General features: G+C 44.8%; 2 protein-coding genes across 2 annotated transcripts in view; one reads left to right on the top strand and one right to left on the bottom strand.

The window, feature by feature from the left end:
• The window catches only part of LOC106611046 (feline leukemia virus subgroup C receptor-related protein 2), a 32499-nt gene extending 26950 nt beyond the window's left edge, over positions 1-5549 (top strand). Inside the window, exons 8-11 of the mRNA XM_014210875.2 lie at positions 832-943; positions 1369-1433; positions 2543-2655; positions 4113-5549. Coding sequence (XP_014066350.1) covers positions 832-943; positions 1369-1433; positions 2543-2617 — 252 coding nt within the window. The 3' untranslated portion in view covers positions 2618-2655; positions 4113-5549. The remainder of the gene's footprint in view (positions 1-831; positions 944-1368; positions 1434-2542; positions 2656-4112) is intronic.
• Positions 5550-6099: 550 nt separating this feature from the next.
• On the bottom strand, positions 6100-7811 carry LOC106611097 (ergosterol biosynthetic protein 28 homolog). The gene is made up of 4 exons (XM_014210965.2): positions 7675-7811; positions 6626-6715; positions 6403-6521; positions 6100-6188 (listed from the first exon to the last, which is right to left on the bottom strand). Exons 1-4 carry the CDS (start codon positions 7809-7811, stop codon positions 6100-6102), a joined length of 435 nt encoding a protein of 144 aa, XP_014066440.2.
• Positions 7812-15361: the final 7550 nt, after the last annotated feature.

Here is a 15361-nt window from a genome sequence, read left to right as displayed (position 1 = left end):
GCGGCATGGGCCCTCAAATCCTCAAAGTTCTACCGCTGTACCATTGAGAGCATCTTGACTGGCTGTATCATAGCTTGGTATGGCAATAGCACTGCCCTTGATCGCATGGACAACCCAGTACATTACTGGGGCCGAGCTCCCTGCCATCTAGGACCTCTATATCAGGCTGTGTGAAAGGAAGGCCCGGAAAAAGGTTTGACTCCAACCACCCAAGCCATAGAATGTTCTTACTGCTTCTGCACAGCAAGCGGTACCGGTACATCAAGTCTAACACCAATAGGCTCCTGAACAGCTTCTATCCCCAAGTCATAAGACTGCTAAATAGATAACTAAATGGCTAACAAAATGGTTACACATAATATCTGAGTTGGCCTTCATATTTTATTCTTATTTTTGCACTCTCTATGCACACTCACAGGGTCCTACACACTATGCACACTGATACTCCAACACACACATACATATGCTCTCTCTCCATAATATGCACATACCTTTACATTTCATACCAACTCTACACACACACACTCATCATATATGCTGCTACTACTCAGTTTATCATATATCCTGATGCCTAGTCCCCTCACCTTAACCCTATACATATCTACCTCTATCCATCCAGTATCCCTGCACATTGTAAGTATGGTACTGGAACTGACTCTGTATATAGTATGCTTACTTGTGTTATTTTTATGTTCTACCTTGTTATTTTTAGTATTACATTGTTGGGGTTAGAGATTGCACGAAAGGCATTTCACTGTACTTGTGCATGTGACAAACTTGATTGTGTTTAGAGATGATCAACTCTCATGTTCACTCCCCTCATTCTTCCAGATATTTGGGATCATGTTCACCATCGGTCAAGGGAAGATCATAGAGCACTTTGGAACGTTCGCTGGGAACATCTTTCTCTGTGTCTTCCTCCTCATAGGCACTATTATGACAGGTAGTTTGCTTACCCCCTACACACATTATAGCTCTATTTTGCATTAACAGAACAGCTTTACGGTAGATTGAACATTGGACTCATCTGCCTGCAGTTGTTATAGTGCAGCACGGTGTCCTGTTATGTGATCCACATTATATGGGGCTGTAGGAACGCATGACTCCTCAAATCATTGCAGTCAGTTGCACAGATGTTGCGTAACAGCCTTATCTAGGATTCATCATGGAGTAATGATGCCCTCTAGTGGGTCATAGTGACCATGATTTCTCTTCACAGGGAAAAGTTAACAGATTTTCTACATACAGTAGCACATTTCCCACATTGTTTCAGAGGCTATACATTCCTGAATATTAATACTATATATGACCCATGCATTCCTGAATTTGTTTCTGAGTAGTGCCTTACCTCTCATCTATACGTCACAGCATTCATCAAGTCTGACCTCCGACGGCAAAAGGCCAACCATCTGGCTGAGACACAGGCGGCAAGTGTAAGTATATCTGTTTCTGCTATTTGGTGTCAGCGGTAGGATCTCTGCATTCCAGTTAAAAGAGATGTGATCTGTTGGATACTGCCACCATTTATTTAACTAGGCAAGTCAGTTAAGAACAAATTCGTATTTTACAATGACGGCCTACCCCGGCCAAACCCTCCCCTAACCCAGATGACGCTGGGCCAATTATGCATCGCCCTATGGGACTGCCGATCACGGCCGGTTGTGATACAGCCCGGGATTGGACCAGGGTCTGTAGTGACACCTCTAGCACTGAGATGCAGTGCCTTAGACCGCTGCGCCACTCGGGAGTATATTCATCATAAGTGTACAATAGGCTATAGTAAAAAATACATCACATTTACTTTTTCAATTACTCTCACTTGGCAGCAAAATAAATCATATACCAATGGCTTGCTCACGCAAGATAATGTAATTCTGTATTTTTTTTACTTTAATCATATAATAGATTCATAATAAACTTCAGGTTCAACTCACCATTGGCCAGTGATGTTCAGCTGTTGAAGATCAACTTTAAATCATTAACAAGACTATCATGCCTAACAAATCCTCTCTGCTCAGCGACTATTCTTTCTATTATGAGAATATCGCTATCACTTATTTTATCTCAATGCAGGATGGGAGCTTTACTCACTTCATCTATGGAATACTCCAATAATCCCATCAATACTTCTTAATATTTGAAACGAGTGCAGTAACAGTGCCAAGAGAATTCAATAATTTTCTCCATTTGTTATATTGGATGTTGAAAATGGAATGCTTGTTAGTCACAATAGGTAGCAGTGTATTAGTCAAATATAGTTTAGAACGTTTTTATAGCGTCTGAAGAGTCAAAAGACCATATTGCACAGTTGTACTGTTTAATCCATAATCCTTTACAATTCCATTCCAGCTTTATGTCATATCCTTTCCATCCCCAGAAGAGTCCTCATTAAGAAAAGGCTCTCTCTAGAGGCAGGTGGACTGCTGGAGTTAAAAGAAAGTGTTATGGGAGGGTCTGGAAAGGGCAGAGGGATTATGGTGATAGGGATGGTGGAGGAGTCCTCTTGCCCCTCTTGTGCGTGATTCCCTAACTGTTGTTCCAGGCTGCAGACTCCCCGTCTCGGGTACAGGACTACGGGGCCACAACACCCAGCAGACCACAGGAGCAGCAATCCTGACATTAACCTCACTAAAACCCAAACACACACCTGCCAAGGTAGGGGTATCAAGTCTTTGAGTCTTACATCACACATGCACAGTGCTGTACTGTACAACATGCAATCATAAAGAGCACTCCTATAGCGGATGTGTTGAGAATTCCAATGGAAAGATAGACATCAAACACTAAATTCACTCAATCTTTACACAACAAACATTTTCTAAACGCTGTAGCCTGTAACCCACTTCAGCAAGGTGAAAGGTATTAAATAAAGACATGGAACCTGCTCTTTCTGTGAAAAGAGCATTAACTTGGATTAAGAATGCCGTGTGCGACTTGCCAAAGCAGATGACAGGGATTGGTAAAGCATAAGGAGTCTCCAAGCAGATTTGGGAGTTAATATCTGGATAGGGTACTGTGCGTCAATTACAATAATCAGTAAGACACATTTTCTGTCAGCTAAGCAGTGACTGAGGAACTGAAGTTCTGTAAAATATTGTTGGAAATTAAGTCATCATGCCGACGCTTTGTTAAAGTATGCTACTTGCAGCTTGAGTGTAATATTAGTGTGCTTTTAACTATTTGTCCTTCTGTTGATCATCCTTCTCAAAGCAAAGCCCTACTATATGAGCTGGTTGAAAAACAAAAGGGTGATGATTTTATCTGTGGCACAGAGCTTTTAACTTCCTGTTTAAGTGTTAGCTAATAAACCCCTGAGGAAATGTTTTCGTACCTTACAAAAAGGGTCAGGGGAATCAGTTTTTTTCTGTCTTCCAGAGAAAGATAATCATAAGTGTATACATTACCTGTAAAATTTGGATTGATGTGTTTCTTGCATGAAACACATATTGCTTTGATAACATAAATACATTCTAGTGAAACCAAGTTACTTAAGTGCCTGTTTTTCTAATTTACACCATCAGCATACCACCCTGCATCCCACTGCTGGCTTGTCTCTGAAGCTAAGCAGGGTTGGTCCTGGTTGGTCTCTGGATGGTAGGCCAGATGCGACTGGAAGTGGTGTTGGAAGGCCAGTAGGAGGCACTTTTTCCTCTGGTCTAAAACAAATATATCCCAATCCCCCAGTGCAGTGATTGGGGACATTGCCCTGTATACGGTGACGCTTTTGGATGGGACATTAAACAGGTGTCCTGACTCTGTGGTCACTGTGGCACTTATCGTAATAGTAGGGGTGTTAATCCCGGTGTCCTGGATAAATTCCCAGTCTGGCCCTCATACCATCCCCAGCTTCCAATTGGCTTATTCCTCTCCCCAGTAACTGTTCCCCTGGTCGTTGCTGTAAATGAGAATGTGTTCTCAGTCAACTTACCTGGTAAAATAAGGGTTAAATAAAATATGCTTAGTTTATAAATATTGAGACCCAATAAGATGTTCCGTTGTTAGTAAGCTCCACCTCAATAGAAATAACACAATGTATAGTTTTAACGTAGTACGTGTAGTAATATATAATATTGGAAAATCTAATTTCTAATAGTAATGTTTTGATTTGACAGAAACAGGCAGGCATCTCACCGCCAGCTACAGTGAAGGAGGTCAAGGTATAACGAGGAGTTCCAGTTGGACAGGTGTGAGAAGACAGCCCAGCACACACTGAAATGTTTGAAAACTACCAAAGGATGTACACACACAAACAGGAACAGATACAGTACATACACTAAAAAGCATGCTGCTTTCCCTTTACAAATGTGTAGGTGAGCACATGCACAAGTGATGAATTTGGATGAACATGTAATTAATGTACTTAATTGAAACTATGACATGGAGGACGCCTCTGAGGAAGTCAGAGCCCAGGAATGTGCAGCTGAATGTACTGTAGGCTGGGGTATGGACACCCTGCTCTGGCTTTAGTTTCAGTGACTGCTATTTCTACTGCCCAGCACAACTGGCTCCCCAGATCTACTCAAACCATGCAGAGGAACTCACTTGGAACCTCACATGTTCTCCCTCTCTAGCAAATTACTCGACAGATAACGAGTTTGATTGTCAAGCACAACCAGAAGTATTTCAAGTTTAATGACCTGTTAATTCATATTTAAGTGTCACTTTTTGAGAGTACACTATGAATGGTTCATCTTTTCATTTTGTTTCTTTACCTTTGGAGACAGTCTAAATCAGGCTGTCTGTGCATTCCGATATGAGCAGTATTGTGCTTTTTGTTTCCTGACATTTGACCAATACTATACCGTAACCAAACTTAACATTGCTAAATGTATTAATGTAACTGTTCTATTTTTGGAATGTGTTAGTTAAAAGTAGACTAGACTCAGTGGTTTCAGTTGAATGGCAGTCTGTTTAGAGGTCCAGTCAAGCCAACTCACCTAGTGGTTTAACAGGATTTTGAGATTGCTATCTACCAAATAGGATTACACAGAGATACTTGTGAGTACTACTGATAATGGTGAATAGGGTTGATACTGTGCCTGTGTATGTCTCAGAAGGAATCAACCTGCTTTAACCATATTCTTAGAATAAGTCAGAAACTTTGGGACTATTGTATTTTAATGCTCTGCATTGACTTGTTTTAGAGCCTTAAACGCTATGATAACAATGTGAGCACAAAATCATTAGCGTGGCGAGACAGACTATCCAATGGACTGGTCATTTTGCACAAGGTAGGCTAGTGTTGTATTTTGTGTGATTCTTTTGGCCTGTATTTTTTACTGAGAACTCTTTCATGCCATACTTAATGTTAGTGAGATTTAAGAAGAAATTCCTTAGTGCAGTGTTTCATCAGCTTTTCTTTTTTTTAAGGATCATTTTATATACATCAAATGGTGATGTAATTTGTACTATTTATCATACTCAGTAATGAACAACATAATTATAGTTTTGTAAAAATGTTTGTAGATGTTGTTTGGACAAATTGTCAGTGTGAACAATTGTACATGGTAATCTGGTGAACTAAATGTAAAAAAAACGTTTTTTTTAAATGCTCTGTTATTTTTATCAATGGATGTGTTATACCACACACAAAATCCAGTAACATACAGAAAGCGCACCATCACTGAGCAGTTTAGAAATCAAGACAAAGGCCCAATGTTGAGAGAATCCATTCAAGTACTGTACATGGCACTCACCCAAACTGTTCATTTGCATAAAATAATTCCAAATCCAGTCAACCCTACCACACATTAATCAAACCATTATTCATATACATAAAATCATCACTGTACATTTATGTATCATTACTGTACATGAAACATTGATCAACAATCCCTGTTCAATTGTCCATGCAAGAGTGAAACAGCTGTAGCCAAACTATAGTATATTCTAGGACAGGTACAAATGACCTGCAAAATGAATTCCAGTTATTGTATACCCCCTCTTAAAAGTTTAAAGCTATTGGACTTGTCTTTGTGTACATACAGTATAGTAAATAGGCCACTCATTATTCAAGAGAAGAAGCAGACTATCCCACAGCTCTCTCTATTGCTGGGCTAAATGGCACAATGTATAACAACAGTTTTCTGCAGCTTGGAATCAGTTCCGCTTCTTATGCCGTGCAGCCACCTCCTCCTGAGGCTCTGGAACACACTGGAACCCAATCAGCATTCCCACGATAGAGAAACCTAGAGAGGTGAGAGGATGGAATGGGGTTTCCTCTGCAATAACAGACACCAGCAGCACAAGCTCTGAGAAAATGATATCAGATGAAAGATGTTGTTGAGCGATGCACATTCTGTACCTGGTAGTTTGATGATTTACTAACACTGTGTTGTTACTGGTTATAACAAAACAAGCTCACTATTTGATCAGATGGGATTATAGAGCTGCAGTACTTACTCGCCACAATGAGAGGTGCCATAATGCCAATGGTCAGAGGTGCCGTTTTGTAGATGAAGGCTTCAGACAGGAAGTGTACCAGAGCCAGCACAAATATCCACAGGGTGATGTGATAGAGCCTGTAGAAGAGGAGAAAGATAACTCCCATAGAACATGAATGATTGTTCATGCAGTAGTGAGTGCATAAACTGACACAACAGTGCAGGTATGGAGGAAATCTTACGTTTTGTTCTGAATGTCAATGGCGCATGTGCAGCGGATAACTGACGACAACAATGTCCAGATACCAAATGTTCTTGCTTGGAGGCAAAACCTAAATTAAGTTCCCCCAAATTCCTTGCACCATGGAGCAGCGTGGAGCATACTGCTATTGTGAAGCTCCTGTAATGTAGACAAATCAATGTGTAACCTAGTCTTATATACAGGCATAATGACATAAACCTACAGGATATTTGTGGGATTGTATGGATAGACTCTACAGTACCCCATTCATAGACACTAACTGCTTTTGCGCCTATTGATGATAGCATCTTCGGGTAGGGGGAGTTGTGTGTGTTATGGGAGGGTCTGACGCTCTGAAAGTTTAAAATGCATCGGTTTTGGAAACATAAGAAACCTATCTTTCACATCAGCTAGAAATCATTTTCAAAACAAACACACCTTAATAGAGTTAGTGTTCCCACACAGCCATATCTTGATGTTACAGCGCTTGTTTACGGAAGAGAAGACAGAGACAGCCACCTGTGCTAATTAGCAATCTAATGCGCGCCAAATACCTGTGTAAATTAACTGTGGAGGAAGTGTAGTTCGTCAACTGGAGGCACCAACCGTATGGACAGGTGCTAAAGTAAGTGTATATTTTTTATTTGAAAGATTATTTCTCGCTGCTATAAAAGATAAGGGCCAAATGTTTCGAAAACTGTTTAGAAAGCAATGATTATTGACATTTCTAAACGATAAAACACCGCGCCGAAATTGAAGTACACGCGCTGCCAACCGCTGAAAACCCTATAACGTTTTTTGAGCGCTAGACTAAAGCAGCAGATAGAAACCTTACCCTGTGAGGGCCGGTATGGGTGCAGGCTTTTGCCCTACCCAAGCAGCAACCGATTTGATTCGATTAATCAATTCCTTCACTGAATTATGATTTGATGTATCAGGTGTTTCTGCTTGGCTGGAGCAAAAGCCTGCACCCACACCGGCCCTTGCAGGGTAAGATCTGGCATGGCTTGCTTCAGAGAGAGCATTCCAATCATGAAGTGTAGAAACTACACACCAAACTCTGGTGTCCCCGTGTAGAGTTTCTCAGACAGGAAGCTGTGATCGCTGAAACTCTGGACGGTGTTTCCCATGGCAATGACAGACACCATTACCAACCAACTCCGCAGAACATTTAGAAAACGACTCATCCTTGCCTTCTGTGGGACGCACCTGCCAGACAAGTTGGCTGAGAATGAGGGACCGACAGCATAGCAGTGTGCAAAAGCTATCAAGAAAATAACAGCTTCATTCTGATTGCTATAGCCGGGATCAATGAACGCTACCTGACAGGTTGCAAGAACTAACCATGATCAAAGGATAGCTACTGTAGCTAGCTACTGTTTGTTGGCAACGACAACTATTGCTAGCTTCTAAGTGTATTTTATAGCTGGGGCATATCCAGATACGACAGTGATGGACGAGTCGAAATCAATTGGCATACAATGTTAACATGTGTGAAAACAATGATCATGTTTTTGATATTGAGAATACTGTGGGTGGGAAGCTAGCTAGCTACTGTCGTTCAATAACTACCTGATATGGACATTCAATTTGGCCAATTAGAGAGCTCAAAAGATGGCTTGGTCAAATTGTCCCATTAATCCTTATTTCGCTCATGCTCCTTCTTCTTCTTCTTCTGCAAACAAACTAAAGTGCATGCCGCCACCTACTGTGCTGGAATTCATGAACTCCCCAATTCTGAACTACCATGTAAATTAAAAACCAAATAAATCCTTAACTTCTACCACACCCTCCCTCCCCCCCAAAATCCTCCCAATGCCATTTAAACTTTATCATGCTGAAACACTCAGCATATCAACAACCATTTCAACAGTAACATATGTTACCCCCAATATCACTTTTGCCGTCTCCATAATAACCTTCAACCTGGCATTTCTGCTTTCCACAACCCAAGTCATATTGTTAACCTTACCAATAAAAGCTATAAAGTCAACTTTATTAATTATCAAAGTGTCCATCGACACCACACATTCATGAGCACAAGATTTCTGAACAGGTCTCGAAACCATGCCAGGACCATCCGAAGTACCAGCCTCGACAGTAGGTCCACTTACTACAGGTACCTCCATGTAAGCTTCATCAGCACTAAACCTTCACATTGCTTCTACATTCACCGTAATTATGTGCCCCTCAACAATTGGCATATCGTTTCTTTCCTTTACACTGAGCAGCTACATGTCCCATTCTTTGGCATTAAAACACTGCAGTGCATATGGGACAAATTCTTTAGCATTGAAGCTAAGGAATCCAAGCTGTACTTTTCCTGGCAAGACTTTCTCAAAGCTCAGCGTCACTGATAAGCTTCCACTTCTTTGACCCTCTTTCCTACTGATCAACCTTACATTTTCTTTAGTATTATCCGTGGACATAGATATTGGGACCACAGTGTCACGGATCCCCCGGTATTGCTGCTCATTCCGTTCACCAGCTCCGGAGGTCTACGTCACCGGCCTTCTAGGTGTCACTGAACTGGATTCATTACCACCAACCCCGGACTGTCTTGTCTCATTACGCACACCTGGTTCCCGTTCCCCCTGATTTGTATGTATGTTTGTGTGTGCCCTCTGTTCCCCATTGTCCTTGTCGGTTATTGTTACCATGTCCGTTGGTCTTGTGAGTACCTGTGCTGGTGTATTGGCTTCCATGCTACGTGTTATTGTGCATTTGTTTTACGGGTCTCATCCCGTGTATTGTTTAGACCTCGCTCTTTTGTTTGGGTGGAGAAATAAAAATCCAATTAGTATTCCTGCGCTTGTCTCCTATCATTATCCAGCGTGACAGAATAACCAACCTCCTAATGGAGACAGCAGGAAAGACCGAGCTGTAGAGACAGTCCAGCATCACGATGACTGTTTCTCCAGACTCGGCAGCACCATGGACAGCGTGCTGGCAACCATCCTGCGTATGGCGGGGAATGTGCAGTCCCTCCAGTCTCCAGCACCCTTTCTGGCACCAGCTCCCACACCACTACCTGCCTCCGTCCCATCTGAGCCGGTCCGCGGAATACCCCTGTCCCTCCCGGAGCGCTTTGACGGCGCTCCAGCGAGATGCAAGGGATTCCTTCTGCAATGCGACCTGTACCTCGCTCACTATGCCGAGGCTGTCTCCGGGAGAGACAGGGTTGCCACCGTCATCTCGGCACTGACCGGACGGGCCCTGGATTGGAGTGCCGCGTCCTGGGAAACGGGCGGACCCGAGGTTGAGTCCTACGAGCGCTTCACCCTCTTCTGCTCGGTGTTTGATCATCCTGTGGAGGGCCGAGAGGGGGGTGAGCGCCTACTCCAACTACGCCAGGAATCTAGGACTGCCTCGGAGTTCCGGATCATCGCGGCCTCCACCAGATGGAATGATTCGGCTCCGGTCACCGTGTTCCGCAGTGGACTGCGGGAGGAGGTACAGATGGACTTAGCCTTCCGTGATGACAACCTGTCACTCGACCAGCTCATCAGCATGGCGATTCGTTTGGACAACCTCCTGCGGTCCCGATGAAGACCTGCACGGAATCCGGAGCACGTTTGCCCGAGGCAGAGCTTAGAATGAATCAGGCCTCTGCTCCAATTGTGGAGAAAGGGGTCATTTTTCCCCGACCTGCCCTCTCTCCACTAATAGGTGAGGTGACAAGCTAGGGTATTCCCCTGCTCCAACCCAGGTCGGATGCAAGATCTCCCCTCCTTTTCTGCCAACTCAACCAGTGTGTTTTCCCATTAAATTCCCTGAATACCCTAGCCCCTCACTCCAGTTAGCTCTGATTGATTCTGGAGCTGCCTGGGAATCTTTTAGTTAGCGCACAGGCCACTGCATTACACATTCCTTTGGTTCCCCTACAGTCACCCATTCCGGTTCGAGCCCTGGATAATCGTCCAATAGGGACAGGGCTCATACATCACATCACTGTTCCCGTTTCTCTGCTAACCCATGACATTCATTTAGAACAGATCACTTTTTTGATTATAGACGCACCCCATTGTTTTAGGTCTCCCCTGGTTGAGTTGGCATAACCCTCTTATTTCCTGGTCTGAGAGGAGACTGCTGGGTTAGTCGCAGGTATGTCAGGGGAGGTGTCTCGTGGTGTCTGTCAACACCATTATGGTGGAAATCCGGACCACGCCCCTCAAGTGGAGTTACCGGAGGAATACCAGGATCTGCATCGGCTACACGCCTGCTTCATCATCGCCACTGGGATTGTGCCATTGACCTGCTGTCTGACACAGCCCTCCCGAGAGGACACGTCTATCCCCTCTCCTATGTGGAGACCTACGTACAGGAGAGCCTCCAGCAGGGTTTTATCCGCACCGCTACGTCACCAGCCTCCTCAAGCTTCCTTTTTGTTAAAAAGAAAAATGGGGGACTGCGCCCCTGCATTGATTATCAAACTCTGAATAAAGCCACCGTTAAGTTCAGCTATCCTTTACCCCTCATCCCAACCATCATCGAATAAATGCACGGGGCACAGTACTTCATGAAACTGGACTTGAGGAGCGCCTACAATCTGGTGCGCTTTCGTGCAGGCGACAAATGGAAAATGGGATTTTCCACGGCAGTGGGCCATGCCTTTTGGCCTGTCTAATGCTCCTTCAGTCTTCCAGGCCTTTATTAACAAACTATTTCGGGACATGCTGGGATGGGGCGTAGTGGTTTATTCTGCTGACTGCACCCAGCATGTCTCGTTAGTCAGGACTGTGCTGGGAAGATTGTTGGAGCATGATCTATGTTTTAAACAAGAGAAGTGTTTGTTTTTCCAGCTGTCCGTGTCCTTTTTGGCCTACCTCATATCCACAGAGTGAGTGGAGATGAAGGAGCAACGCGTCAGTGCAGTCAGGTCATGGCCCATCCCCCAACTCCGTGAACGCAGTCCAGCGACTCCTGGGGTTTTCCAACTATTTATGGAGGTTCATCCGGGGCTTCAGCACGGTAGTTGCGCCACTTACCTCCCTGCTGAGAGGAGGTCCCCAGCAGCTTCATTGGACGGCGGAGAGGGCATTCGAGACACTGAAGGCACGCTTCACCACTGCTCCCGTGCTGGCACATCCCGACCCCTCACTTCCCTTCATCGTCGAGGTGGATGCCTCCGAAGTCAGAGACGGGACAGTGCTGTCCCAGTGCACTGGAACCCCTCCAAAGCTGCAGCCCTGCGCCTTCTACTCCAAACTGCCCAGAGCAACTACGACGTAGGGGACTTGGAACTCTTGGCAGTCAAGAAGGCTCTGAAGGCTTGGAGGCACTGGCTGAGGGGTCCAAACACCCTTTCCAGCTGTGGACAGACCACCGCAACCTGGAGTACATCAGGGCAAGCAAAGAGGCTGAACCCGAGACAGACCAGGTGGGCTCTATTCTTCGCCAGGTTCCAATTCAAGCTTTCTTATAGGACATGCTCGAAGAACGTGAAGGCGGACGCCCGGTCTCGCCTCTATGACACAAAGGAGAGGAGACCCCCATCATCATCCCTCCGTCCCGTATCATTGTGACAGTGGTGTGGGACATGAACGCCGACATATGGCAGGCCCTGCACACGGAACCTGCACAGTGCCCGGAAAACCAAGCCTATGTGCCCACAGGTGTGCGGGACCGCCTCCTCACCTGGGTGCACACGGCGCCTGTGTCGGGTCATCCTGGGATAAGCCGTACCATCGCCTGCCTGACTGAGAAGTACTGGTGTCCAACCTTGGCTAGGGACACCTGGGTTTACGTCTCTTCCTGCTCCATCTGTGTCCAGTCAGACACCCAGACACCTCCCTTATGGAAAGCTCCTTCCCCTGCTGGTTACACAACGACCCTGGTGACTTTTTCACTGACTGTGTGTGTGCCCTCTGTTCCCCATTGTCCTTGTCGGTTATTGTTACCATGTCCGTTGGTCTTGTGAGTACCTGTGCTGTTGTATCGGCTTCTATGCTACGTGTTATTGTGCACTTGTTTTACGGGTCCTGTCCTGTGTATTGTTTAGAGGTTTACACCTCGCTCTTTTGTTTGGGTGGAGAAATAAATAACCCAATTACGTATGCGCTTGTCTCCTATCATTATCCAGCGTGACACAGATTGATGACCCTCCCTCAACCAAGCAAAAACACCAGGTGCATGACTTTTCATCTTCTTCCCATTTACGCTTTTCCATTTCCAGAATCTTCCCTTACTGAGCCTGGCTACCACAAAATATTAGAAATCTACCATTTCCAGTTAACCGGGCTAATTTAACCTATCTCTCTCGCTCTACAGCATTAGTTAGTCAGGTACGGTGTAAATGAGGCCCTATGGTCTCATCAATCACAACTTTCCACTCCGACACATTATTGCTCTTGCTTCCTACCTTTACCCTATTTTTGCTTTCTACACTAGACGCTCACCTGCTTTCAGTATCATGATCTCTCTTCTTATGTCTTTCCTCTACAGACCATTCAGATCCTTGCCCCTCATCCTCCCACTCCATATCATCAGAACGGTCACCCATAATGATCGTACTCCAGCACAGCTATTGCTTCTCTAACATTTTCACAATTTCTTCTGTTTCTTTCGCTCATTCCACCAATCATTACAACCCAAACCACAATTGCGACTGGGCGTGTTCGATTTAGCTCTCCTGGTGCACCGGGCCCGACTAGATGGAGACTTCGCTTCATTTAGTCCAGTGACTGGCTGGTGATTAAGACGTGTGTGTATGTATGTGTGTGTGTGTATATATATATATATATATATATATATATATATATATATATATATATATATATATATATACACTGCTCAAAAAAATAAAGGGAACACTTAAACAACACAATGTAACTCCAAGTCAATCACACTTCTGTGAAATCAAACTGTCCACTTAGGAAGCAACACTGATTGACAATACATTTCACATGCTGTTGTGCAAATGGAATAGACAACAGGTGGAAATTATAGGCAATTAGCAAGACACCCCCAATAAAGGAGTGGTTCTGCAGGTGGGGACCACAGACAACTTCTCAGTTCCTATGCTTCCTGGCTGATGTTTTGGTCACTTTTGAATGCTGGCGGTGCTTTCACTCTAGTGGTAGCATGAGACGGAGTCTACAACCCACACAAGTGGCTCAGGTAGTGCAGCTCATCCAGGATGGCACATCAATGCGAGCTGTGGCAAGAAGGTTTGCTGTGTCTGTCAGCGTAGTGTCCAGAGCATGGAGGCGCTACCAGGAGACAGGCCAGTACATCAGGAGACGTGGAGGAGGCCGTAGGAGGGCAACAATCCAGCAGCAGGACCGCTACCTCCGCCTTTGTGCAAGGAGGAGCAGGAGAAGCACTGCCAGAGCCCTGCAAAATGACCTCCAGCAGGCCACAAATGTGCATGTGTCTGTTCAAACGGTCAGAAACAGACTCCATGAGGGTGGTATGAGGGCCCGACGTCCACAGCCCCACACCGTGCAGGACGTTTGGCATTTGCAGAGAACACCAAGATTGGCAAATTCACCACTGGCGCCCTGTGCTCTTCACAGATGAAAGCAGGTTCACACTGAGCACATGTGGCAGACGTGACAGTCTGGAGACACCGTGGAGAACGTTCTGCTGCTTGCAACATCCTCCAGCATGACCGGTTTGGCGGTGGGTCAGTCATGGTGTGGGGTGGCATTTCTTTGGTGGGCCGCACAGCCCTCCATGTGCTCACCAGAGGTAGCCTGACTGCCATTAGGTACCGAAATGAGATCCTCAGACCCCTTGTGAGACCATATGCTGGTGCGGTTGGCCCTGGGTTCCTCCTAATGCAAGACAATGCTAGACCTCATGTGGCTGGAGTGTGTCAGCAGTTCCTGCAAGAGGAAGGCATTGATGCTATGGACTGGCCCGCCCGTTCCCCAGACCTGAGTCCAATTGAGCACATCTGGGACATCATGTCTCGCTCCATCCACCAACATCACGTTGCACCACAGACTGTCCAGGTGTTGGCGGATGCTTTAGTCCAGGTCTGGGAGGAGATCCCTCAGGAGACCATCCGCCACCTCATCAGGAGCATGCCCAGGCGTTGTAGGGAGGTCATACAGGCACGTGGAGGCCACACACACTACTGAGCCTCATTTTGACTTGTTTTAAGGACATTACATCAAAGTTGGATCAGCCTGTAGTGTGGTTTTCCACTTTAATTTTGAGTGTGACTCCAAATCCAGACCTCCATGGGTTGATAAATTGGATTTCCATTGATTATTATTGTGTGATTTTGTTGTCAGCACATTCAACTATGTAAAGAAAAAAGTATTTAATAAGATTACTTATTTCATTCAGATCTAGGATGTGTTGTTTAAGTGTTCCCTTTATTTTTTTGAGCAGTATATATATACATATATACTATAAAAACACCATACATATATGGATACTTTATCAATTGTTTTAATACTATGATAGACAATGTAATTAGGCCTATCTATGAATATTTCATAGAATGAATTCTACGTGTGAAATTCTCTGACCATATGTACCAATTCAGTACAGTAACTTGAAAACGTTGGAATGCACATGCAGGTCTGTTTTTGGATTTGTAGAAATCCATCACGAATGGGGGCTGAATCCCGAATCCCCCCCTTCCCCTTGGCTCTCCATTTGCACGTTTACAAGCACCTCCGCCATTTGCACAAGTGTCCCAAAGCTGAGGGAGTGAACATTATCGAGGGTGTGGGGGTTAATTAGACCCTCAGATAACCAATTATACTGAGCTAGCAAGGCT

This window comes from Salmo salar, chromosome ssa09 (assembly GCF_905237065.1).
Source record: "Salmo salar chromosome ssa09, Ssal_v3.1, whole genome shotgun sequence".
Lineage (NCBI taxonomy): Eukaryota > Metazoa > Chordata > Actinopteri > Salmoniformes > Salmonidae > Salmo > Salmo salar.
This window is presented reverse-complemented; position numbering and strand designations above follow the sequence as displayed.

Bases quoted from the DNA above. Each gene is read 5' to 3' on its own strand.
- LOC106611097 (XM_014210965.2), bottom strand. From the start codon at position 7,811: ATGAGTCGTTTTCTAAATGTTCTGCGGAGTTGGTTGGTAATGGTGTCT. The intron at 6,522-6,625 runs GTAAGATTTCCT...CCTCTTCTACAG, and splicing joins ATTGACATTCAGAACAAAAC to GCTCTATCACATCACCCTGT. The intron at 6,189-6,402 runs GTAAGTACTGCA...TCACCTCTCTAG, and splicing joins GGCACCTCTCATTGTGGCGA to GTTTCTCTATCGTGGGAATG.